Genomic DNA, 26,570 nt, shown 5'->3' on the forward strand with positions numbered 1-26,570 from the left:
TTATTAAAAACATTTAAAAAAAATGTATAAAACTCTGTTTCTCAAGCTGAGATTTAAGTGACTTGCACTCAAACACTTTATTATGCATCTATGACACTATCTGATTGCTTTATCAGAAATACACAGGGAAATTGCTTCACACAGAGATGCTACAAATGGTATATGTGTTGGAACTTGTTTATAAAACTGGTGACAAGCTAAAAAATTGCTGATTTTTAAAACTGAAGGAAATGCATAAATGGTTTCTATTCTATCCTGCGACTAAACAATTAAAGCTGGAATCTTACAAGTTCATAATTATTTTATAACTAATTTGACTTTATATGACCACAAACCTGACTAAACTTAAGTCCAGTCATTTTTTTTTTTTTTTCTGGGTAAGTTCATACCAGCCGCTGCCTTAGGCTCCTTACACATGGGGCGGATCCGCTCAGCGGGAGAACGCTCCGTTGACCTGTCAGAGCCCCGCTAATCTCTATGGGGAGATCGGACGAAAACGGACAGCATGTCTTGAGCAGATCGGATGCCAGACAGGTGTCAGAGGACACATCTCTGCTGACATGCGCCTGCCCATAGGAGTCAATGGATAGCCGCTCAGATCCACCTGAAAAATGGACAGGTGGATCCAAGCAGGCTTATTGTGTGAAAGAGACCTAACGATACAGTGGCTGGAGTGCAGTGCAGTGGGGCTGGATTATTGTTAATTTTTTTTTTTTTTTTAAACAAACTTTATTGAAATGCAGTAGCGGCTGGTGGGAAATTCAGTGGAGAGCACTTACCCCATCACTGGTGACTTCCCCCTGCTCGGCGGCCTCCCGTTCTCCATGACTGGCGGCTTCTTGTTCTCCGGGCACTCCACAGCGGCCAATTCTGTTTCCTCCCTACTCTATGGCCAAACGGGAGACTTCTCTTTTTGGCCAAATGGAAAATGGGTCTCAAACCCGCTTCTGATTGGCTGGATTGAGGATCAGTGTTTCAACAGTAAATAATCATTCACTGTTTTAAAACACCTGGATGAGCTTCAGGTCGCATGCTCTGCCCACCCTATTTTTGAAGCCTATTAGAGCCTCTGGCCCTAATCAGGTGCTTAAAAAAAAATCCCCTGCCGCTCTATTTCATACGCCCAGTGACCCGAAAGGGGCTGGACGCATGAATAGGGGGGGTATGCATGACTCTATCCATTACCATATAAGGGGTGGCCTGGATAGAGGGGGCGGTGCCTGGGCCACCACTGTAAATGTTACACAGATGTCTTAAAGTTAACCTGGCCACCACGCAGTGCGAAGCAATAGATTGTCTTCCATGCAGTAATATTTTTCAGCACACACCACCACAATGCAATGGTGTGAACCAGGCAAATAACAAGGCAATTTGCTTTGTCATGCGGTGGGACGGCAATGGAATAGCCACCCAATGCAGTCCCACCATATGTGGAGTGAACTTACCCTTAATGTTTGAATTTGCTATGCCATGATTAGGAAATCTTTCGGGCTTGTAAAAATGTTGTAGCATTGATGGAGAGATTGCCCTTTCTTGTACCAGTGGCACAAGAAGCAGCAAGGATAAATTCTTTCAACAGGTTTAGACAGCAATAAAACTTGAAATTATAAGTGCTCATGCACACGAACGTTTAAAAAAACTGGCTGCAAAGCTAGCTCTGACACCTGAAAAAATCGGGTTAAAAACTCGATTTTTTTTTCCGCGTTTTGCATTGGCGTTTTTGCGAGTTTTTTTTGCGTTAAGTAGCGTTTTTTAAAGAAACACATCTCTTGGCTATAGCACTCCCAAATTTACCACAATGCCACAGAAAACAAAGAAAATATGTTACGCGTTTTTGCGCGTTTTTCCGCGATTCGCGTTTTTACAGCTCTAGCTCCGTGCCATGGAACGCACTGGTCCTGGGTTTTTTTACAGCTTAAAAACGCCATTTGCAGCTCAAAAACGCCTAGGTGGGCATGAAGCCATAGACTAACATGGACAGCCATTTTTTAAGCTGCAAAAAAAGCGGCTGTAAAAACGTCCGTGTGCATGAGGCCTAACCTTTTCCCAAACCGTAACAACTGAAGGTTTGTGTCTGCCACATATACAGTGGGGCAACAAAGTATTTAGTCAGCCGCCAATTGCGCAAGTTCTCCCACTTAAAAATATGAGAGAGGCCTGTAATTGTCATCATAGGTATACCTCAACTATGAGAGACAAAATGTGGAAACAAATCCAGACAATCACATTGTCTGATTTTTTAAAGAATTTATTTGCAGATTATGGTGGAAAATAAGTATTTGGTCATCTACAAATAAACAAGATTTCTGGCTCTCACAGACCTGCATCTTCTTTTTTAAGAGGATCCTCTGTCCTCCACTCATTACCTGTATTAATGGAACCTGTTTGAACTTGTTATCAGTATAAAAGACCTGTCCACAACCTCAAACAGTCACACTCCAAACTCCACTATGGTGAAGACCAAAGAGCTGTCGAAGGACACCAGAAACAAAATTGTAGACCTGCACCAGGCTGGGAAGACTGAATCTGCAATAGACAAGCAGCTTGGTGTGAAGAAATCAACTGTGGGAGCAATAATTAGAAAATGTAAGACATACAAGACCACTGATAATCTTCCTCAATCTGGGGCTCCACGCAAGATCTCATCCCGTGGGGTCAAAATTATCACAAGAACGGTGAGCAAAAATCCCAGAACCACACGGGGGGAACTTGCAAATGATAACGCACTACGCTGCCAGGGACTCAGATCCTGCAGTGCCAGACGTGGCCCCCTGCTTAAGCCAGTAAATGTCCGGGCCCGTCTGAGGTTTGCTAGAGAGCATTTGGATGATCCAGAAGAGGATTGGGAGAATGTCATATGGTCAGAAGAAACCAAAGTAGAACTGTTTGGTAGAAACACAACTCGTCATGTTTGGAGGAGAGAGAATGCTGATATGCAACCAAAGAATACCATACCTACTGTGAAGCATGGGGGTGCCAACATCATGCTTTGGGGCTGTTTCTCTGCAAAGGGAACAGAATGACTGATCCGTGTACATGAAAGAATGAATGGGGCCATGTATCGTGAGATTTTGAGTGCAAACTTCCTCCCATCAGCAAGGGCATTGAAGATGAAACGTGGCTGGGTGTTTCAGCATGACAATGATCCCAAACACATTGCCTGGTCAACAAAGGAGTGGCTTCGTAAGAAGCATTTCAAGGTCCTGAAGTGGCCTAGCCAGTCTCCAGATCTCAACCCCATAGAAAACCTTTGGAGGGAGTTGAAAGTCTGTGTTGCCCAGCGACAGCGACAAAACATCAGTGCTTTAGAGGAGATCTGCATGGCGGAATGGGCCAACATACCAGCAACAGTATGTGACAACCTTGTGAAGACTTACAGAAAACATTTGACCTCTGTCATTGCCAACAAAGGATATATAACAAAGTATTGAGATGAACTTTTGATATTGACCAAATACTTATTTTCCACCATAATTTGCAAATAAATTCTGTCAAAAATCTGACAATGTGATTGTCTGGATTTGTTTCCACATTTTGTCTCTCATAGTTGAGGTATACCTATGATGACAATTACAGGCATCTCTCATCTTTTTAAGTGGGAGTACTTGCATTATTGGTGGCTGACTAAATACTTTTTTGCCCCACTGTAGGTTAAAAAAGAGAAATATGAGAACTGGCATTGTCCACATTCTGAAAAATGCTACTTGCCAGACTGTCTCTGTTAATCTGACCGGCAGGCCTCAATACTTTGAGTCAAACAAATAAGCAGAGCAGAAAGGTCAGAATAAAGTGAGCTATATGAACCCATTGCAACCCCTATGAACCCCTATATGATGAACCAATATGTCAAACTATTAGACAAGTGCAAGGAGATCATTCCCCATGAAAAGTCTCCAAAGGAAGTAAAAAAAAAAGGGGGGGGGGGGCAGTGGATTATCTCGGTACCCTCAACAGATTACACATCAAGTAAAAAATATAAATTTTATTGATACATAGTTAAAACATAGTGAAGTATCCAGATAACAATTATTACAAAAACTACAAGTATAGTTAAAACTATACAAAGGCCACATTACACTGGTACTTAATATACTCCATGATGGAACATAGGAGCTGTAATATTCCTCAGTGCACAAACATCCTCTACATGTTTCGCAGCTCTAAACTGCTTCTGCAGGAGGAACAAATAATAAAATCTACGAATAGAGAAATTGAGTGTAAATGTTAACCACCAGTAAATAATACATATGTGCACAAAGAAAAACAAATGCTTGGGAGAATGAAAAGATACAATCTCTTACCGATGAGGGCCCGCAAAAAGGCCAGGGGCCAGACCACAATGTTACCAAAACTTCCCTGTGGCGTACATGGGGGACTGGATAGATGATGGATTTACTAGGGCTGAATAGCCACTAGAGAAAAAGTTTCTTCTACAAAGTTTTTATATTAATACAAAGGTATCCGTATAATTAAATACAAAAGAAGGAGCAGACAGATAAAAATATAATACGGATAACTAACCTTTTAAGGCCAAAAATTCTGTGTCTAATATCAGGGGAGAAAGTATGACCAAAAGGAGGCTGGAGTGGGGTATAGGTACCCCCACATACAACTCAGAGGAGCAAAGGCAATGAAGAGGTTGTATGTACTGTAGAGATTACTTGGTATGCAGGTAAAAAGATCATGCATAGACCTAGGAGGAATAAAAATAACCCCCATTAGGTGAGTAGGGAAAAATACTTGCACAGATAATGACAGTAGCTGGAGATATCACCAAGAAACTAAATGCAACAATAAAGCAATGGAGGATTAACCTCCACACATGGACAAGCTTAACCATTAGTGCAGCTTCCTTGCTCACCTGAGTGCCAGCCTTTGATAGTATCCATGAGCCTGCTAGATCTAGTCCCCAACCCGACATCCGACAACACGTCGACTGGCGTTACTGGGTCAGATCCCCCACAATGCATGTGCGTAAGAGTCGTGGGCTGTGGATCAAAGGAGCCAGAGGGATGGACTGGGAAACGCTTCCCATTACCGCCCACCACCCAGGGATCACATGTCTGCCAAAGAAATAGGGCAAGGTTGACACCCCTCCGTCCCAGCAAAGCTAACCTTAAAATTACCATTACCTAGTTGTGAGTAAGCTAAGAATTGTTGCCACAATTAAAAAGCTATTGTGAAATGTAAACATAGAAAGAAATATAAATATGGGCAAAAAAAGTAGCATAATATATTGATTATCCATCCAACAATGGATAAGGCAACCAGAAAGGACCCACAAATCCAACAGGGCACAGCAATTGATGCCTGAGCAAACAGTCTAATAAAGGGGGAATTGATATATTAAGGTAACCCTAATTGCCACAAGACCAAATTACAAGAATGGCATGTAAGACAACACTTTGTTGAGACCTGGTGGAATAGTAGCATTAAGCTTTTAGATTCACAGGTTTTCACGCTGTAAAAAATATTTCATCCCAGTTACCACCTCTGGGGTCCTCAGGAATGGTCTCAAGGACCATAATTTGGACTGCCTGGGGATCAAATCTGTGGTAAATGCCAAAGTGGCAACAAACCATGGTAAGTTTACCATTGGTAGAATAATATAGATGGTTGCCCATCTGTTGGCACAGTTCTTGGATGGTTTTCCCAATGTAGAAGATGTTACACACACACACAGGTCATCAGATATATGACCCCCTCCCCCCTGGGTACCGCAATCTGCATATGTGTGAGGTGAGAATATTTAGCCATTAGGCAATCTATATGAAGTACCTTCCTGTATCCATGGGCACCGTGTGCAATGGCCACGAGGACCAGGGAAAGTCTGCCAGTCAGATCTATAATGACTCCTCATCAGACAATCCCTAAATGAGGTAGCCCTCTTGAAAACTACTTCCGGGGTTGTGCTAACATATTTGTTAAGGGTATGATGATCAGATAATAGGTGCCAGTGTTGAGAAAGAATGGTTCGTAGTTGATGATGGTGAGCCAAAAAAAGGGTCATTTTCACTGCATCTGATTTGGGGGATCGTATAAAAGCGATGTCCTGGTATGGGCTAATGCCTGATTTAAATGTCTTCCTCAAGCCTGTATGGGAATAGCCCCTTAGCAAGAGGTGCTCGCAATTCCTCCGTGCAATTTCTATGCAATCTGAGAAATTACACGGAAGGAATGCTATGGACAATAGGTCTTAGGTGTGCACTAGAAGCATGCAACAAAGTGTTACCGGCTGTAGTTTTCTGGTACAAGTCTGTGGCAAGTGTGCCATCAGCTTTATATATGTTGTATACACCTGTGCAAATGCACATGTGTGTAAAGTGTCGTGCTCCTAATCACAAAAATACTGTGATCTAATCAATGAAAATGCTAGTATCCCTATCTAAAGATTACTGTGATGTCAATAACAATATACATGTAAAGCCAAATAAATGCAATAAAATAAACAATCAATAGAAATGATGGTGAAATTATATAAAAATAAAAACGAAAAAAGTGCTTGTGAATCTCAAACAATAAAGTGGTAAAAAATGAATAAGTAAATGTATAGCAATAACGTCCATAAATTATATTCAATTCAGCAAAAGTCCATATTGACAAATAAAGTGACAAGTGCCTTCATGCATTTGTGCTCTCCTCCCCCGTCAGGTGTACCCTCACCTTAGAGCCGGCTCACACAGGGGCGACTCAGATCCGACTTCAGGTCGCCCCTAGTCGCCTCAGGTCGGACAACATGTAAAAATTTATGTAAGTGAATGAGAGCCGTCCTTCAGAAAAGGTTCCTGTACTACTTCTATCCGACTTGTAGGCGACTGGTACCCATTGATTTCAATGGAGGTCGCCTCCAAGTCGGATCTCCGTCTATACGGAGGCGACTCTCTCAGAATTATCAGCTCTCAAGGGGGAACTCCACGCCAAATTTATTAAGAAAAATTGGCGTGGGTTCCCCCGCCGAGAGCATACCAGGCCCTTAGGTCTGGTATGGATTTTAAGGAGAACCACCTACGCCGGATCCATACCAGACCCTTATCCGAGCACGCTACCCGGCCGGCCAGGAAAGGGGGTGGGGACGAGCGCGCCCCCCACCCCCGAGCCGTACCACCCCAAAGCACCTTGTCCTCATGTTGATGAGGACAAAGGCCTCTTCCCGACAACCCTGGCTATTGGTTGTCGGGGTCTGCGGGCGGGGGGCTTATCGGAATCTGGGATCCCCCTTTAATAAGGGGGCCACCAGATCCCGGCCCCCCACCCTATGTGAATGAGTATGGGGTACAATGTACCCCTACCCATTCACCTGTGAAAAAAATGTACAAAAAAAACCACAACACACAAGGGTTAAAATAGTTTATTGCACAGCTCCGGTGGTCTCCTTCCGTCTTCGGGGGTCTTCTCGCCGGACTCCTCCGCTATCTTATGCTCTTTTCCTAGCTCTTTCACTAGCGGAGGAGCCCACCTTTCTTCTTCGCCTCCGCCCTCCTTCTGACTTCGGGGGTCTTGTCCCCCTCTTCGGGGGTCTTGTCTCCCTCTTCGGTTCTTCTTGCCGGGCCACCGCGCCTTCTTCTAGCTCTTTTACAAGTGGTGGCCCGGTCTTCTGTTCTTTTCTTCTCTTCAGGAGATGTTGCCTCGTCGCTGTCTCCGGTCCCAATGACAGGACATGCGGCGTGCAGCGACTTATATAGGGACATCTTCGGATGATGTCCCCGCCCATTATGATGTCACAGTCCCAGACTGTGACATCATAATGGGCGGGGACATCATCCGGGATGTCCCTATATAAGTTGCCGCACGCCGTTTCCCTGTCATTGTGAGCAGAGACCGTGACGAGGCAACCTCTCCTGAGGAGAAGAAGAGAAGAAAAGAACAGAAGATGGCGACAGAAGACTGGGCCACTGCTTAGAAAAGAGCTAGAAGAAGGTGCGGTGGCCTGGCAAGAAGAACCGAAGAGGGGGGACAAGACCCTCGAAGACGGAAGAAGAGGGCGGCGAAGAAGAAAGCTGGGCTCCTCCGCTAGTAAAAGAGCTAGCAGAAGATAGCGGAGGAGTCCGGCTAGAAGACCCCCGAAGACCCCTGGAGCTGTGCAATAAACTATTTTAACCCTTGTGTGTTGTTTTTTTTACATTTGCTTCCACAGGTGAATGGGTAGGGGTACATTGTACCCCATACTCATTCACATAGGGTGGGGGGCCGGGATCCGGGGGCTCCCAGATTCCGATAAGCCCCCTGCCCGCAGACCCCGACAACCAACGGCCAGGGTTGTCGGGAAGAGGCCCTTGTCCTCATCAACATGGGGACAAAGTGCTTTGGGGTGGGGGGGCCGCGCGGCCCCCCCCCTCCCCAAGGCACCCCCCATGTTGAGGGCACGTGGCCTGGTACGGCTCAGGAAGGGGGGGCGCGCTCTCGTCCCCACCCCCTTAACTGGCCGGACGGGTAGCGTGCTCGGATAAGGGTCTGGTATGGATCTGGGGGGGACCCCCACGCCATTTTTTCCGCATAGGGGGTTCCCCTTAAAATCCATACCAGACCTAAGGGCCTGGTATGCTCTCGGAGGGGGAACCCATGCCTTTTTTTATTTTTTTTTTTATTTGGCGTGGAGTTCCCACTTGAGGGCTCTTTCTCTGATTGGCCACAGCAAAAGTCGCCTGGCCTGGGGCGACTTAAAGTCTTGTTGTAAGTCGCCCCAAGTCGTGTTCAAGTCGTGAATGTTGAAATGTATACAGTATGTTTGTTTGTTTTTTTTTTTTGTTTTTTTTATTGGTCCATCCATCAAAATATGAAAAATAACTTAGCTGGGGTAGAAAACGTGAGCAGGGCTATAGCAGTAAGGGGCTAAAGGGGCTGGTTTGCTTGTATTGTGATTGCTAAGATGCAGCCCAGTGATTACCATTGTTTTATACACACTTTTTATTTCATTATGACAGATGGAAATTTCACAGAAACAGATGCGCGTGTGTCATGGTAAGTCAACATTTGGTAAATGCTTGATATTTAGTTTATGGGTGTTTATTGTTTAGTTGTTTTTAACCACTTGCTTACTGGGCACTTAAACCCCCCTCAGTCCCAGACCAATTTTCAGCTTTCAGCGCTGATGCACTTTGAATGACAATTGCGCGGGCATACAACACTGTACCCAAATGAAATTTTTATCATTTTTTTTCCCACAAATAGAGCTTTCTTTTGGTGGTATTTAGTTACAGCTCGGAGTTTTATTTTTTGCTAAACAAACAAAAAAAGATGCAAAAAAAAAAATCATGTTTTAATAGTTTGTTATAAAATTTTGCAAACGGGTCATTTTTCTCCTTCATTGAAGTGCGCTGATTAGGCGGCACTGATGGGCTGCATTGGTGGGCACTGATGGGCTGCATTGGTGGGCACTGATGGGCTGCATTGGTGGGCACTGATGGGCTGCATTGGTGGGCACTGATGGGCTGCATTGGTGGGCACTGATGGGCTGCATTGGTGGGCACTGATAGGCTGCACTGATAGGCACAGATAAGGCGGCACTAATAGGCACAGATAAGGCGGCACAGATAAGGCGGCACTGATGGGCAAAGATGGGCACAGATAAGATGGCACGGATGGGTGGCACGGATGGGTGGCACGGATGGGCACTGATAGGTACCACAGATGGGACTGATGGGCACTGATAGGTGGCACTGATAGGTGGCTCTGCTGGGCACTGATGGGCGGCACTGATAGGTGGCTCTGATGGGCGGCACTGCTGGGCACTGATGGGCGGCACTGCTGGGCACTGATGGGCGGCACTGGGGTGCAGCACCTTTGAGGCAGATTGGGTGGCACTGTGGGGTGGCACTGTGGGTGGCACTGTGGGCACTGACGGGGGGCACTTACTTTTGCTTTTTATTTTACTTCAGGATGGCACTGCGGGAGGCAGGTGGGCACTGGCAGGTGGCAGGTGGTCCCTTGTATTGATGGCCGTGATCGGGACTGATGTCCCGATCACGGCCGCCGGTGATCGGCTTTTTTTTTTTTTCTCCTCGTGCTGTCAGCGCGAGGAGGAATAATAGCCGATTACCGGCTCCGTTCTATCACATGATCAGCTGTCATTGGCTGACAGCTGATCACGTGATAAGGGATCGGGATCGACCCCTTGCACGGATCGGTGATCAGGCGAGTCTCATGGACTCGCCGATCACAGAGCGCGCCCCTCAAGGCGCGCGCAGGCCGCTCGTAACCGGGACGACGTCAATAGACGTAGTCCCGGAAATGTAGGTCCGCGCTAATGCCGTCATTTGGCAATAGCGCGGTACCGAAGTGGTTAAAGGGGTTCTGTCAATCTATTTCCCCCTTCTCTCTAAAGCCGGCCATACACTGATAGAAATTTGGCTACTTCACCAAGTACTGGGAGAATTTTGATGTCAAAACCAATACCCGCTCCCCCCTCTCCCCCAAAAGGTGCCAAATGTGGTAGTGGGAGGGGGAGGAGGCAAGCAAGCAGAGCTTCCTTTTTTGGGTGTAAAATAGATGAATTTTATTAAAGGATAAGTTCACCTTTCTAAAAATAATAATAAAAAATGTGCATTTATTTCTTTATTTTTCTTATTTTACTATGAGCCTGCAGACAGGGCAGGCAGTTGCACACTGACAAGAAGCATCGATGAGCTACCAGAGCACTTAACGGTGCCCTGGTAGTCCATTGAGAACTGTAAGCAGTCAGCAGCAAAGAATGTTGGTACTTGTAGTTCTCCCATTCACAGAACTCTGTAAACTGAATGATGCATCTGGATGCCTGGAAAAGATCTCATGCTTGCTGTCACAGGACCATGTTACAAAAAGTGAACTTATCCTTTTAACACAAAATGATTCTATCAATGATCAGATAAAAAAACATGCACATCCCTTCCCATAAAAATAGACACTATTGTCCAAAACCTTATGTATCCTCACCTCCCTTAAATTCAGATAGTCAGAAAAGACTGGCAACTGCCTATAGTATAAAAAATCCTTGTAACAACAAAAATATGTATACTGAAACATATGTACTGGTTCCATTTAAATATGAGCGGAGTGAAGTTCTCAATTAAACTCTAATGCTGCGTACACACGATCAGACTATCCGGCGGACCAGAGTTCGCTGGACAATCCGCCCGTGTGTGGGCTCCAGCGGACTTTTTCTTTCCAAAAGTCCGGCAGACTTCGAAGTTTTGGCTCAATCCGGCCGTCTGTGTGCTAGTTCGCCGGACTTTTGAAATTAACATACTTGCCCACACATGGAGAAGAGTCTGTTCATTTTGAATGCCGCTCCTGATAAACGGGACTAGCGAAGGAGGTCAATGTCGCTGCCTCCATCGGCGAGATTGACACCTCACTGGCCCCGTCACCTGGTATGGACTTAAAGGGTATGCCCTACACCGAAAAAAAGGCATGGGAGCCCCCCCCAAGTCCATATCAGACCCTTATCCGAGCACGCAGCCTGGCCAGTCAGGAAAGGGGATGGGGACGAGTGAGTCCGGGGGTCTTCTTCCGACTTCGGGGGTCTTGTCCCCCTCTTCAGTTCTTCTTGCCGAGCCTCCACTTTCTTCTTCCAGCTCTTTTTACTAGCGGTGGTCCACCAGAAAAGTCCGGTCATGTGTGGGCAGGTCTGCTCGTTCAGAAAGTCCGGTGGAACTCCGCTGCAAAGTCCGGCGGTTTGTCCGGCGGACAGTCCGATTGTGTGTACGCGGCATAAGTGTCAGACCTTCAATGGCATCAACCCCTTATGAATTCAAACCTGATGTTTAACTTGGCTTGACCAGGGTGTAAAGCGATGGCTAAAGATGGAGAAGCTATGCCTCATACAAGCTTTACAGACCCAGGAAACAAAGCAAATGTTTCCTCCAACCCAGTGGCGGCTGGTGTGTTTTTTTTTGTTTTGTTTTTGGGAGGGGCAGCAAGCAACCTCCCATTGTCTGCCGGTCGGTTCAACACTAACCTCATCTAGGTGGTGGCAGCGGCTCCAGTTTCCTCGAGCACGGCAGACCCCATCTAGGTGGTGGGCGGCGGTGTCCTCTCCTCCAGCACAGTGGCATCCAATAGGATCGTCTGACATTTTGGCCAAACGGGAAACGGGTCTCACGACCTGCTTCCTGATTGGTGGGGGGAGATTTAATGTGAAAATGGCAAATATTCATTCACTATTGTCACACAACTGGGTGGAGCCCACCCTTTTTTTGAAGCCTATTAGAGCCTCTGGTTCTAATCACATGCTTCAAAAAAACACCCCCTCCCATTGGAATCCATAGTCCAGTACCCCTCTATGTAGATCAGGGGGCCGGATGCATGGATGGGGGGCAGCACTCGTGTGTCCCTAATGGATGGGCCGCCACTGCTCCAACCTATGATCACAGCAGCTAATTGCTGGCTGTGCAGAGAGCTGTAAATAGCTGCTGGTGACCTGTCATTATAATAATTATTATTATTATTATTATTATTATTATTATTCAGGATTTATATAGCATAATGAACACACCTAGCCGCTGAGAGCTGCAGCAGGAACTACTGCTACAATTCTAACTGGCCGTTATCGCCAGTGTGAATGCAGCCTAATGCTTGGTTGCCCATTTTCATGGACAGTGTCTGTAACATATTCATTGTAGACTGCATTTCAATTTTGCTGAATATTGTAACCCAGACAGTTTTGTTCTGTCAAGTTTTGTAATTGCTGTTTTCTCTCTTTTTTTCTTTTTTTTTTTTTTTCCATGTAATAAATGTTGAAAAAGTGTAGGATACCATTCTTCTAAATAAAAATGTTCTTTATGAACAAAATAAGTGTTTCACTTTAAGAAATGCATGACTCAACAACTTAACGGTTCTTTTTTAATTTTGCCTGTAAGATGCTTTACCTCAAACCCATGGATATAGAAAATCATCTCTATAAACACACAAAGAAATCAATATTTATTTAGTCAAATCTTCAATTTGCTTTTGATCATCTTGTAAGGTTGCCGGAACTTGATCCAGCTGCAGAATATAAAATGAAATATGGACGGCGTGGATTGGCTTTAATTTTCAACCATGAATGGTTTAACTATCGCTTAAGAATGCCTGAAAGAAAAGGTACCACAGCTGATCGAAGTAACCTTGAGAGAAGGTAAGTGCAGAAAAAGGTGAACTAAAGTTCCAATATCCAGGGTCCAACTGTCCTAATGTATCAATCAGACTTGGATTCAGCTAGCATGCACTGGATGTATAGTTGGCCTAGAGATGTAAACTAATGACAGTTGGGCTGCTGGAGAGTGCTAATTCTTGTGCAGCTCTGCATAGAAACCAATCATCTTCCAGTTTTTTATTTTTTATTGTCAAAGCTTAACCATTTGCCTTTTTTACCCCCCTTCGTGACCAGGCTATATATATATATATATATATATATATATATATATATTCTATCATATTACATTTCTTTTCTTTACTTTTTGCTACAAAACATGTCCAATAAAAAAAATCATATTTCTTCATCAATTTAGACTGATATCTATTCTTTTACATATTTTTGGCAAAAAAAAAAATCCCAATAAGCGTATATGGATTGGTTTGCACAAAAGTCATAGCATCTACAAACTATGGGATATTTGTATTTTAATTTTTTTGGCGGTGATCAGCGACTTATAGCGGGATTGCGATATTGCAGCTGGACACCGACACTTTTTGGATACCAGTGACACTAATACAGTGATCAGTTCTAATAGTAATAGTATGCACTGTCACTATACCAATGACACTGGCAGGGAAGGGGTTAAAATTGGGGACAATCAAAGGGTTAACTGTGTGCCTAGCTAGTGATTTTGTGTACTGTGGGAGGTGTTTTTACTATGGGAAGGCACAAATTCATGTTTCTGCTTTACAGGAACACAAAATCAACAGGAACACACCTCCTCCCCTACTGACAGAATGGCAATCTGCCTTGTTTACATAGGCAGACCGCCATTCTCCCTCTGTACTGAAGGATTGACAGGTGCCAGCGGACATCGATTCCACGGTACCTGCCAATCGGCTCCTGCTGTGTATAATGACAGCAGGAGCGGACGCCGGCGTCTCAGATCAGTAAATTGCAGATCACGTGCTAGGTACTTGATCCGGCGCAGAAGTGCCACTTTGCCACTGTATATGTAAGTTATAAGGTCAGCAAGTGGTTAACTGAACAAGCTAAAGTTAGAAGCTGATTGGCTACCATGCACTGCTGCAAAAATATTTGCACTGTCCAGTTTAACTTAATTAACCCCACAATCACAATTCTGCACATAGGTTGAAAAGACATGAGTCCATTGAGTTCAACGTATTAACTGTTTAACTTGTTTGTTCAGCTTAGCTCAGCTTGGCTTTGAGGTAAAGCACTACTTTAACTGCCATGCAGCCGAGGTACATCAACACATCCAAGATGGTAAGTGAACCTAACTTAATGATCTAAATAAATGCCTATACCAGATTTTATAAGGTGTCCTTCCCTAACAGTGGAGGTCAAAGATAGGACATTTTACTCTCAAAATTTGCTCGAACCAAGGGTTCGGCATTGGTAAATATTGGGTACCCTTAGCATTGCTCATATATAAACTGTTTACATTGTCCTATTTGACTATATAGTAACATAATAATGACAGTATTTAATAATGACACTTGTCTAATCGTTCCACTCTAGCTGCAACAAGTGACCACAGTGACGCCGACTGCTTCCTTTGTGTCTTTCTGAGCCATGGAGAAAATGGTCAAATATATGCCCATGACTGTGCAATTGAAGTAAAGGATCTAACAAGCCCTTTCAAGGGTGACAAGTGCCCAAGTTTAGCAGGGAAGCCTAAAATTTTCATATTTCAGGTAACTGTAAGGTGGTGTTTTTCATTTGTGGGTCTCACCGCTGTAGTAGATGATGTATGCTTAAACATTGGGGACTTGGCGTGGTAGTGCAGCTTCCTGTATATTTGCAAAAACCTTTATTTTTAATGCAAATTGATGAAGTGGTGTAAAAATTTTTGTGTTTACTTTTTTTTTTTTTGCTGTCTAGTTAGAAAGTGTGATGGGAAACTTTTGTGTTGTGTTGTACTGTGAGCTACCCTATCCATGGGCACCTGGAATTGGCCATCCCAGACACACTTTCCCAATTTATTCATTGCAATATAGGTCCCAAAATGGGATCTATTCTAGACTAGAATTGGGGAACAAACTTCACAGAGGGACCCTGGCATGGCAAGGCTGGCTAGCTGGTAAATGTGCTGGGGAACCCACTATTTTTTTGTATTGTTCTGTGAATTACTCCAGGTGCACCTTGCAGTTGCCATTTTTGTTATAAATAATCAAACCATTGTTTATTGAAACCTAATTTTGGATAAATGGTTAAAGTGTAGGGAATACTTACCTACAACCCCTTACACTTATTTTTAGGCTCCCCTGTACCAAAGACCCAATAGGAAAAAAAGTGGAGATCTCTTCAAAGCAGGCCCGGGACAAGGGATGGGCAGGAGGGGAGGCTGCCACAGGCGCAATGGTTTATAGTGATGGGGGTGCCCTCTGCCAAGTTCCGTCTGCTACAAGACTGACGGGTGTAGTGACAGCAGCATCACTACTCCTGTCAGCCCAGTTTTGCGAGCAGCAAGAAGAAGAGGTGGTGTAGGCCAGCCTCATCTCTTCCCGGACCAATCTTCTGAGCTCCAACTTCCACTCATCTCGCGGTCGTTCCCTCAGGAACACCTCTCGTGCAAGGTACTGCGTTCAGTACATCTCTGTGGAGGAGGCAAGGATCTTCCCCTGATGGTGCTGCTAGTGGCTTAGCGTCTCTTGCCAGAGTTGCCTACGGATCACATCCCCCAGCCGAGCATGGTGTGCTCTGTCGCTGGTCCCCAATGTTTCCGCATGCCTTGCAGCCTCCTCCCGAACTCCGCTCTCATGCTGGCCGGTCCCAGTATCGCTCCTCGGCGGCTGCCCGGGTCTTGAATCCTGATGGTGGTTTGGATGTCCCGGACTGCAGGAGACATCCCCCCGCTGCCAGCCAATTGTGACGGACCCCCGTACTCAAGATGAGTCTGTCTGCTGGATCGCTCCTCTGTTCGGTACCACACAATCCAATACCCCTTAGCTTTCCCATTCACTAGTCGTAGCTCAGTGTAGGGTAAAACATCAGACCATTTATTAGAACAATAATACAAGTCTTATATACAGTTAAAGAGGAGGTTCCTACCTCCAGCTCATATTACTCTAACAATACACCTGTAACTAGAAACATAAATTAACATGAGCTAATTAATTAATTCCTTACAGCAGCCGATGTGACTCCCTAACTACAATACATATTATCATACATCTCAACACAGAACTCCTTCATACAATTGCAGGGTTAATTAGCAAAAACAACAATGGGTGAAAGACTCTTAGAAGCTGTGACAAGTCATACTAGACTAATTTACATTATAGCAGACAGGTGGCTGGAGTTGACATCAGCATCTCCTAACAGTATTTGTCCCAGCATTATGAATCAGCAACTATTTCTAATATGGCATATATAGGGTTCCCAGAGTCTGTGTGTCTTGGGGGGACATGGGCCTGAATCCAAAGTAACACCACCTCAGGGGTCCCCAGGCATACAGCTCACAAAGAGCACTGTTCCCCTAAATGCCCAGGGCCCATAATCGCAATGCTAGCATTCAGGCCTCTCCAAGAGTCTCTGTCCGGCTAGGTCTGTCACACTCATCATGAAGAGGTGCCCCCCCCCTCACCAGAGTGGAGGGAAGACTTCTGCAATACTCAGAAGTCTTGCAAAGAGAAATTCAGGACAGATGGGTCGTCTCCACGGTGTCTCTAGGATACAAACTAGAATTTCAGGAGTTTCCACTGTCTCGTTGGATTTCCAACCTAGAGAAGTCTTCCTTAAAACCACTAAGAAAGCTGGAGTATTTGGGTTTGATTATAGACACAGCCCAGAAAAAGATGTTCTTGCCTCCAGCAAAGATCAGCTCCATACGATAGCTGTTGCGGATGGTCAGGTTGAAAATTAATCCTTCAATTCGCCTTTGCATGAGGTTGTTAGGAAAGATGGTGGCTTCATTCAAAGCAGTCCCCTATACCCAGTTCCATTCAAGACTGTTGCTTGGAACAAAACGATCCAAGATTTGGACTTGCCAATGCGGCTGTCCCCAAGAGTGTCTCAAAGTCTCAGTTGGTGGTTACTAACCCAGAATCTGCTGAAGGGAAAATCCTTTAGACCAATTATCTGGAAAGTAGTAACGACATATGCCAACCTTTCAGGCTGAGGAGCAGTACTAGAGAAGACGACTGTAAAGGGACAGTGATCAGGAACCGAAAGAGCTTTGCCCATCAACATCCTAGAGATTTGGGCAGTGCGTCTGGCTCTGAAAACCTGGAATTCCAGGTTAAGGAAGTGTCCTGTCAGGATCCAGTCCGACAATGCCACGGCTGTGACCTATATCAATCACCAAGGGGGCACCAAGAGTCTCTCAGCATAGAGAGAGGTGAACCATATTCTAACTTGGGCAGAAAGGAATGTTCCGTGCCTATCAGAAGTCTTCATTCCTGGAGTAGAGTATTGGCAGGTGGACTACTTAAGTCACCAGCAGCTATTCCCAGGGGAATGGTCTCTTCACCTCGACATTTTTTGTGCTGTTTGCCAAAGATGGGGGACTCCAGACATAGATCTTCTAGCGTCCTAGATTCAACATGAAGTTAGTCAACTTTGTGTCCAGGACAAGGTATCCACTCGCATGCGTTTCAGATGCGTTGGTGACCCCATGGGATCATTTCTCACTGATCTGCGCATTCCCCTCTATTCAGTTGCTGCCACAACTTCTTTGCAGGATCAAGCTGGAAAGAATGCCAGTAATTCTGGTAGCACCAGCATGGCCCAGAAGGTAATGGTATGCAGAAATCGTAAAGATGGCAGTGGAGGATCCATGGTCCCTTCCACTAAGGCCAGACCTGCTCTTACAGGGACCGATATTCCATCCTACTTTATGAACGCTAAATGTATTGGCCTGGCTATTTAAACCCACATTCTGAAGAAATGTGGGCTTTCCGGTCAGTTATATCTACTTTGATTAATGCAAGGAAGCCAGCTTCCAGAGCTATATATTAGAGTATAGAATCTGGAAGGTTTATGTTTCCTGGTGTGAATCCAAGGGTTGGCACCCTCTGTGATATATCATAGGCAGAATTCTTGCCTTTCTACAATTAGGCTTAGAGATGAAGTTAGCCTTGAGTACTATTAAGAGCCAAGTCTCAGCCTTATCCATTTTATTTCAAAGACCGCTTGCTACGCATTCTTTAGTCCGGGGTTTTATGCAAGGGGTGATGCGATTAATCTGCCAGTTAAATCACCTTTGAGCCCTTGGGACTTGAACTTAGTTTTGGCAGTGTTACAAAAACAGCCCTTTGAACCGATACAGCATATTCCCTTAGTCCTTCTGACAAGGAAGCTGGTATTTTTGGTTGCTATATCCTCAGCAAGGAGGGTTTCGGAATTGGCTGCTCTTTCTTGTAAAGAGCCATATTTGATTTTTCATGAAGACAGGTGTTACGCCCTCATCCAGGTTTTTCACAAAAAGTGGTCTCAGGTTTCCACCTGAACAAAGATATTGTACTGCCATTGTTTTTTCCAAAACCATGTTCTAGGAAAGAAAAGTCACTAAATTGTCTTGAAGGTGGCCCATAACCCATTAAGTTATTACTTAGGCTCTGTGTGCCATGATGTACTCCAAGAAAAGGATTTTACAGGTAAGATGTTATAAAAATCTTATTTTTACTTTGCATGGCTAGATAGATTAGGCTTAGAATGCGTCTGAGAGTAGGTTTAGAGTTAGTTAGGTTTTGACTTTACTTCCACTTTAACGTATTAGCTACTACTGTGTGTGTGTGTGTGTGTATATGTATATATAATATATATAAATATTATAGCTAGGATATCTGCACAGTGAGTTTAACAAGCAAGTGACTGCTGAGTGCAGGTTTCATGAAAATTGCTTCACTGTGGTTCCATGCAAGTGCTGACTTTATCCAACATGGAGTTTACCAAGCGTGCTTTTAAAAAAAAAAAAAAGTCCCACCCATACTGCCTATTTTCCATGAAACTCTAAAAAGAAAAGGAACAGAGGGCGCATCAGCCTAGCACATTATCTTTGTGACAATTTAATATTTAAAAGGATGTATAAAATATACTCACAAATAAATAAAATAAGTCAAGCAGAATATAATGCACCAGATGTTCCATCCGGCAAGATCGTGTGGCAATCGTAGAATGAGTCCAAAACTGGTGCGCTTCAGGGGATTGCCCCTCTTCAGCGCTGAAGATTCAGTGCTGGAGAGGGGGATATCACTCAAAACACATCAGTATAACCCTCAATACCTCTTTTATTCAATATCCTAAATTGATCTCTAGTATCTTGCTGCCAAAAGTATACTATGAGTGTTTCACATTACTGCAAAGAGTCTATAGTTTTAACCAGCCCAACCATGTCTGGTAGGCTTGTAGCGAAGGCAAAAAAAGCATCTGTATAATATGGTCAACCCTTTCTGCATATACTGTATATCTATCTATATGTAAAAGGTGCACTGAAACAAAGTGTTAGGAAAACAATATTTTGTAAATGGAATGTGTCAATGATTTCATACTTGGACAAGCTAGGCAATGTTTACTATACTGTCATGTGGTGACCCATCACAAACACATCTATGACCCAGTTTGGGTCCCCACTTAGTTATCCACTTGCCGACCGCCCCATAGCAGAGTTACTGCTACAGGGTGGCCGCGCTGTGCAGAATCGTGTGTGTGTGTATGTATGTATGTATGTATGTATGTATATATATATATTATGGTATGGTTCTGCATTTCCCATGCCGCTTTTGCTGTGATTTATCATAGCAGAAGCTGATCAGCAGGTGCTAAACAATGGATGTCCATTAGCACCCGCTGATCATCGAGGAAATGGGCTGGATCGATCGCTGCATATGTAAACCATGCAGAGCTCTGTCCTGACGGGTGGAAGTGAGGGATTTTCTTTCCCTACAAAGCAGGGAATAAAATCCATCACATCCCCAAGTAAAAACAGCACACATAGTGCACAAATTTTAACACTTTGATCTCCCCAGATGTTTAACCCCTTCCCAGCCAGTGTCATTAGTACAGTGACAGTGCATATTTTGACAACTGCAAAGAATACACAGTGCTGCCTCTTTATATATCATCCATATACATTAATGTTTAAGTCCAACAATATATTTGGTCCTTCAGGAACTAAATTTAGGTGATGACAAAAGTGCAAGCTTCAAAGTGCCAGTGTATAAATCTTGCTATATCATAAACTGCCAAATCTATGGTGAAGTGCTCCCCTCTTGTGTTCCCACACACCAGAAATATCAGGAACAGAGCATTTAGGGAACAACTCCTTGTGTTGTAACTGGATATGCTGTTAGTTCAATAAATGTTTTTTTTTCCTTCACTCCTCCGTATCTCATTTTAATTCCAATTCATTATTACATTCCATGAAATCGTAGAAGAATCTCCATAGTGAAAAACAGTTTTATTGGGTTAAAAATATATAAACAATACACTTACAATTAAGTAGTTTAAACAGAGCATGTAAACAGGTTATGGGCGCAGCCTCAGCATACTGACTGCCGGATGTACTACACTAGGATGTGCTCGCTTGACTCGTTTCGGCCTTCCCACTGGGCGTCTTCAGAAGCTAAGGCATCCCTGATTGGTCTCCTTTTTAATATAGTGCCCTCCCCTTCCCCTGTGAACCTATTTTAGCACTGATCACAGTATGCCCTGTACACACGGTCAGACTTTCCGACGCAAAATGTGCGATCAGATCGTGTTGTCAGAAAATCCGATTGTGTGTGGGCTCCATCTGACTTTTTCCATCTGAATTTCCGACACACAAATTTGAGAGCTGGATCTAAAATTTTCCGGCAACAAAATTCGATCGTTTAAATTCCGATCGTGTGTACACAATTCCGATGGACAAAGTGCCACGCGTGCTCAGAATAAATTACGAGACGAAACCAATTGGCTACTGCCCTCTTTATAGTCCAGTCGTACGTGGTTTACGCCACCTCGTTCTGAACGATCGGATTTTCTGACAAACTTTGTGCGACTGTGTGTATGCAAGACAAGTTTGGGCCAAAATCCGTCGGGGAAAAAATCAGACGGGTTTTGCCGTCGGAATGTCGTGTACAGGGCATTAGTGTCACTGGTTCCCACAAAGTGTCAGTTAGTGTCCAATTGTTTGCCACAATATTGCAGTGCCTCTATAAGTTGCTGATCGGCACCATTACTAGCATAAAACGTTTATATCCCATGGTTTCAATAATATCAATATACGCTTTATTGGGATTTTTTTTTTTTACCAAAAATATGTAGCAGAATACATATTGGCCTAAATTTATGAAGATATTTATTTATTTATTGGATATGTTTTGTAGGAGAAAGTAAGAAATATTACTTTTGTTTTCAAAATTGTCTTTTTTTTTTTTTTTTTTTTTATAGCGCAAAAAATAAAAACCGCAGTGGTGATAAAATACCGCACAGGTTCATACTGAGCTACGGGAATGAAGCCATGCAAGTTCAGCTGCACTTGGATGATGTCAGTCCCTATTTTGGATGCAATTTCAGAGACATCTGTGCAGGTTACTGCACAGATTTCAATGTAAATCGCAGCCCGAAATTGCAAGAAGTAGTACAAAAACGACTTTTTGAAATCGGTCCGATTAGGACCGCGCCATTGACAGCAATTGACGCCGATTTGACACGTCAAATTGCATGTTAAAAACGCTCCAGTGTGAACCAGGGCTAAAAGAAAGCTCTATTTGTGGGAAAACAAATTACATTCATTTTATTTGGGTACAGCATTGCATGACCACACAATTGTCAGTTAAAGTCTGGTTATTAAGGGGGATAAATCTTCCAGAGTGCAAGTGGTTAAGAAACACTGATTTTTGGGTATTAATCTTTTTTGTGTACATCCTATACGTCGTTCTTTTCTATCAGTTTTTAATCTAGAACTGTTTCTGTCTTCTATAGGCATGTCGAGGAGCTCAACATGATGAGCCAGTCCCTGTTACAGATGCTATTGACGGTGCTGGAGAGCAGCCTGAGGTTAACAGAGTTGAAGTAGATGCAGCTGCTGTGTATACTCTGCCTGCTGGTGCTGATTTTATCATGTGCTATTCTGTTGCAGAAGGTATTGCTTTAAAAAAAAAATGTTATTTTGATTGTTTTTTTTATTTGATTTTGATTGGAGCTTTGTGCTGCTTCCCCCCTCCCCCTCAGTCTGCTGTACAGTGATTGCAAGAGGCTAAAATCAAATTCAAGTAGTTACACTGCTCACTGTCTTTTATATGTTGCCTGAAGTTCTTTTTGATCCGCAGACTGCCTTCGCACCTTTACTGTACTAAGAACCTCCTAGTCAAAGTATACAGTATGTTCTGGCACAACATTTTATTTGAGATTTTATATATCTCACACACAGCAGGTAAAATAAGTGTTGGACACGTTATATATATATATATTTCCAAAGGTGCTATTGACATGACATTTTCACCACATTGGTAACAGCCCATGCAATCCATACATACAAAAAACCAAAACAAAAAAGCTCAAAAATTAGGTTATGTGTAATAAAATGGAATGATACAGAGAAAAAGTATTGAACACATGAAGAAAGGAAGGTGAAAAAGGCATGGAAAGCCAAGACACCAGCTGTGATCTATCAGTAATTAGAAAGCTATGCTGCCCCTTGTCAGTGCAAATTAATATCAGCTAGTTCAGTCTCCACTGATGGCCTATAAAAAGGTGTCTCATTACCAAGGGGCCACACAAGAAACATCTCATGATGGGTAAAAGCAAAGAGCTCTCTCAAGACCTTTGCAACCTTATTGTAGCAAAACCTACTGATGGCATTGGTTGCAGAAGGATTTCTAAACTTCTGAATGTTCCAGTGAGCACTGTTGGGACCATAATCTGGAAGTGGAAAGAACATAATTTCCCCATAAACTGGCCAAGACCAGGTGCTCCTCACAAGATTTCTGATGGAGGACTGAAAAGAATTATCAGAAGAGTTGTCCAAGAGCCAAGGACCCACTTGTGTAGAGCTTCGGAAAGACCCGGAATTAGCAGGTACAATTGTTTCAAAGAAAACAATAAATAATGCACCCAACCTCCATGACCTGTATGCACGCTCACCACGCAAGACCCCATTGCTGAAGAAAAAGCATGTTGAAGCTCATTTAAAGTTTGCTGCACAACATTTAGACAAGCCTGTGAAATACTGGGAGAATATAGTGTGGTCAGATGAGACCAAAATTGAACTCTTTGGATGCCATAATACACACCATGTTTGGAAGTCAAATGGCACATCACCCCAAAAACACCCCCATACCAACAGTGAAGTTTTAAGGCGGGAACATCATGGTGTGGGGCTGTTTTTCAGCATACGGTACTGGCAAACTTCATATCGTTGAAAGAAGGATAAACAGAAAAATGTACTAAGACATGCTTGATAAAAATCTGCCATCTACCAGGATGATGAAGATGAAATGAGGATGGACATTTCAGCAAGACAATGATTCCAAACACAAAGCCAAGGAAAGTCTCAACTGGTTTCAAAGAAAGAAAATAAAGCTGCTTGAATGGCCCAGCCAATCGCGTGACTCATATCCAATATAAAAATCTATGGAAAGAATTAAATATCAGAGTTCAAAGAAGAGGCCTATGAAACCTTCAAGAATGGGCCAAAATCACACCTGAGCAATGCACGTGATTAGTTTCTCCATACAGGAGATGTCTTAAAGTTGTCATGACCAATAAAGGATTTTGTACCAAGTATTAAAAAAATTTCAGTTAGCGTATTCAATAATTTCCCCTGTGTCATTCCATTTTATTACACATACCTTCGTTTCTGAACTTATTTCTTTTGGTTTCTTTGTATGTATGAATGGGTTGTTGCCAATGTGTGGTAACATTTTTATGTCAATTTCACCTTTACCAATATATTTACCTAGTAAAAGGGTGTTCAATACTATTTTACCCGCGCTGTGTGTGTGTGTATATGTATGTGTGTGTGAGATATATATATATATATATATATATATATAATATATAATAAAAATGTTGGTATTCAGGACTCAATCAAAAAGATTTTTCCTGCTTTTCTGTTCCACTGACAATGGTTCCATCAGACAGAAGGAAAAATCTGCAACAGGGGCACAGACAGCAATACAGTAAAATTAGCTGTTAGGGGTTCTGTCCTTCCCCCTACTCTACTAAAAAGTATTTATATTTCTGTCTGTGTTGCCATTAGAAATGTACCCCCACTTCCTATCTGGTGAACTGTTCTCATCAGAACTGGAGGTAAGAGGAAAACTCTCTAGTGAAGTCCCAGATAACCTGACAGATGTTTTTTCCCACTCTGTCTGGTGTCGGGTACGCTGTTGAGGCCTCAGTGCGCTTGACACGTTTACCATCACTCCTAGACACCTTTCCTCCTGGCAGCGGCGTTTTGGCCAAACAAAAACCCTTTCCGCTTATAAACGCTTGAATGTGTTTAGAAGCATCAAGCGCTTAGGCGTTAATTCATTTTATTGGGAAAAATTAGTGTCGTCCTCTGGCTCTACACAGAGGATGGCACTAATATGTCTGACTGAGCCCTTCTATTTACTAAATTGCACTAGAAATTTGATAGCAACTGACTTACTCTATAGACAGCAGTTCCATTCCTAACCAGCCCATACAGTAATGACAGGAATTCTGAATGGTGATGAGGGAGCGGAAAACATTTGTGTTTATAATATACATTAATAGACATCCTATTTTTAACCCCTTTTAGGCTACTACTCTCACCGTGAAACCGTAAATGGGTCTTGGTACATTCAGGATCTGTGTGAAGCGATAAGGCTGCATGGCAAGGAGCTGGAATTCACAGAACTATTAACACTGGTGAACAGGAAGGTGTCCCTGAGATCTGTTGAAGCCTGCCTTGATGTCAATGCGATTGGGAAAAAACAAGTTCCTTGCTTTGCTTCCATGTTAACTAAAAAGCTTTATTTAAGACCCAAATAAAACTGACATAACTGTTTTAATACAAAGTGGAATAAGGGAAGATCTTACATTTGTCATTTTAGGTAACATAAAAAATATTTTTAGAGGTTTTGAGAATATGACAACCAGTTTACTATTTGTACTAAAGTCAGCACTATAGCTTAAAATACTTTTTATTATGAATTCTCAGGGAATTACTGTCCAGAGTTGTTGCTTTATTTTATAGACCATAACTGTTTTGTAAAAATTGTTAATCCTGTGAAATGTTGCCATTTTTAGAAAGGGTTGTACACATGTGACTTTTTAAGCTGACCCTGTTTTGTAATGAGGTTAAAAATCACAATAAATCTTTTCCTTTATACTGTATTGATTTAGATCATTTCTATTCTCATGCTGAGATATTCATTATTTTTTATTAATTTTTTTAAAGAATAAAGTTTATTGAATTGTTCCAGCTTAGATACACATGCAAGAAAGAAGGCAAAGGGGTGCGTAGTGGCAAGTCCTCTAGTGAAGATTACAGAAAATATCCATCCAAGAACAATACAGTGCAAAACACAAATTACCAACAATTGTTAAATTAGCGAAGAGTTAGTAGAGCATATATATATATATATATATATATATATATATATATATATATATATATATATATATATATATATATGTATATGTATATATATATATATATATATATATATATGTGTATATATATATATATTTATATATATGTATATATATATATATGTATATGTTGGTCATATGATCACACAACTTGATTGAGCATCAACTGCCTTCACTGCCATCAAAATTTTATTTTCTAATTTAGAATAGACTTTTTATTTTGATAAAAAAAAAAAAAAAAAGTGACACGCTTTTACCTGTGCAATTAAGGATTTAGGATACCAATATACAAACGTATTTAATAAATCAACACAGAACTCACATTTCAGTTTGAATGTGAGATGAACTGTAGGGTTGTCATGGATTACAGGCAGTCTCCAGGTTATGAACAAGAGGTTCTGTACTATAGGTTTGTTCTCAAATTGAATTGGTATGTATGTTGGAGCAGGTACAAATAATTTCTAAGTGTAACTTCAGCCACAACATTTTTTGTAAGTTTTGGATAGTATAGGAAAGGGTTAAATGACCACGCAGTGATGTGGGATTTCTGACAGGTCCGCTGGACAGTAGGTGGCAGCATACGGTAAGCAGCAAGATGGTGGCTTGTCAATTTCAAGGCCAGCGCTGCCTCCATTCTTAAGTACAAGTTGTAAGTCAGATGTTTAACTGGATGACTGCCTATACTGCCCTTTGCACTTTATTAACCACTTTCAGACCGGACCATTTTGCTGGCTTAAAAATTGACGTCCTTTTTTCCCCACAAATATAGCTTTCTTTTGATGGTATAAAAATAAATATCCCCCAAAAATATATAAAAAAAAAATTTTTCCTCAGTTTAGGCCGATATTTATTCTTCTACATATTTTTGGTAAATAAAATCACAATAAGCATTTATTGATTGCGCAAAATTTAT

At 42.6% G+C, this 26,570-nt stretch overlaps 1 protein-coding gene across 2 annotated transcripts in view; it reads left to right on the forward strand.

Moving 5' to 3' along the window:
* The window catches only part of CASP6 (caspase 6), a 58,890-nt gene extending 33,491 nt beyond the window's left edge, over window positions 1-25,399 (forward strand). For both annotated transcript variants that reach the window (XM_077476730.1, XM_077476729.1), the window contains 6 exons: window positions 8,922-8,958; window positions 12,941-13,090; window positions 14,301-14,377; window positions 14,633-14,808; window positions 22,019-22,178; window positions 24,822-25,399. In XM_077476730.1, the coding sequence (XP_077332856.1) occupies window positions 8,922-8,958; window positions 12,941-13,090; window positions 14,301-14,377; window positions 14,633-14,808; window positions 22,019-22,178; window positions 24,822-25,054 (833 nt within the window). In that variant the 3' untranslated portion in view covers window positions 25,055-25,399. The remainder of the gene's footprint in view (window positions 1-8,921; window positions 8,959-12,940; window positions 13,091-14,300; window positions 14,378-14,632; window positions 14,809-22,018; window positions 22,179-24,821) is intronic.
* Window positions 25,400-26,570: the final 1,171 nt, after the last annotated feature.

The sequence above is a fragment of the Lithobates pipiens genome, unplaced genomic scaffold, assembly GCF_037356315.1.
Source record: "Lithobates pipiens isolate NorthernLeopardFrog02 unplaced genomic scaffold, aLitPip1_a1.2 Scaffold_13, whole genome shotgun sequence".
Taxonomy (NCBI): Eukaryota; Metazoa; Chordata; class Amphibia; order Anura; family Ranidae; genus Lithobates; species Lithobates pipiens.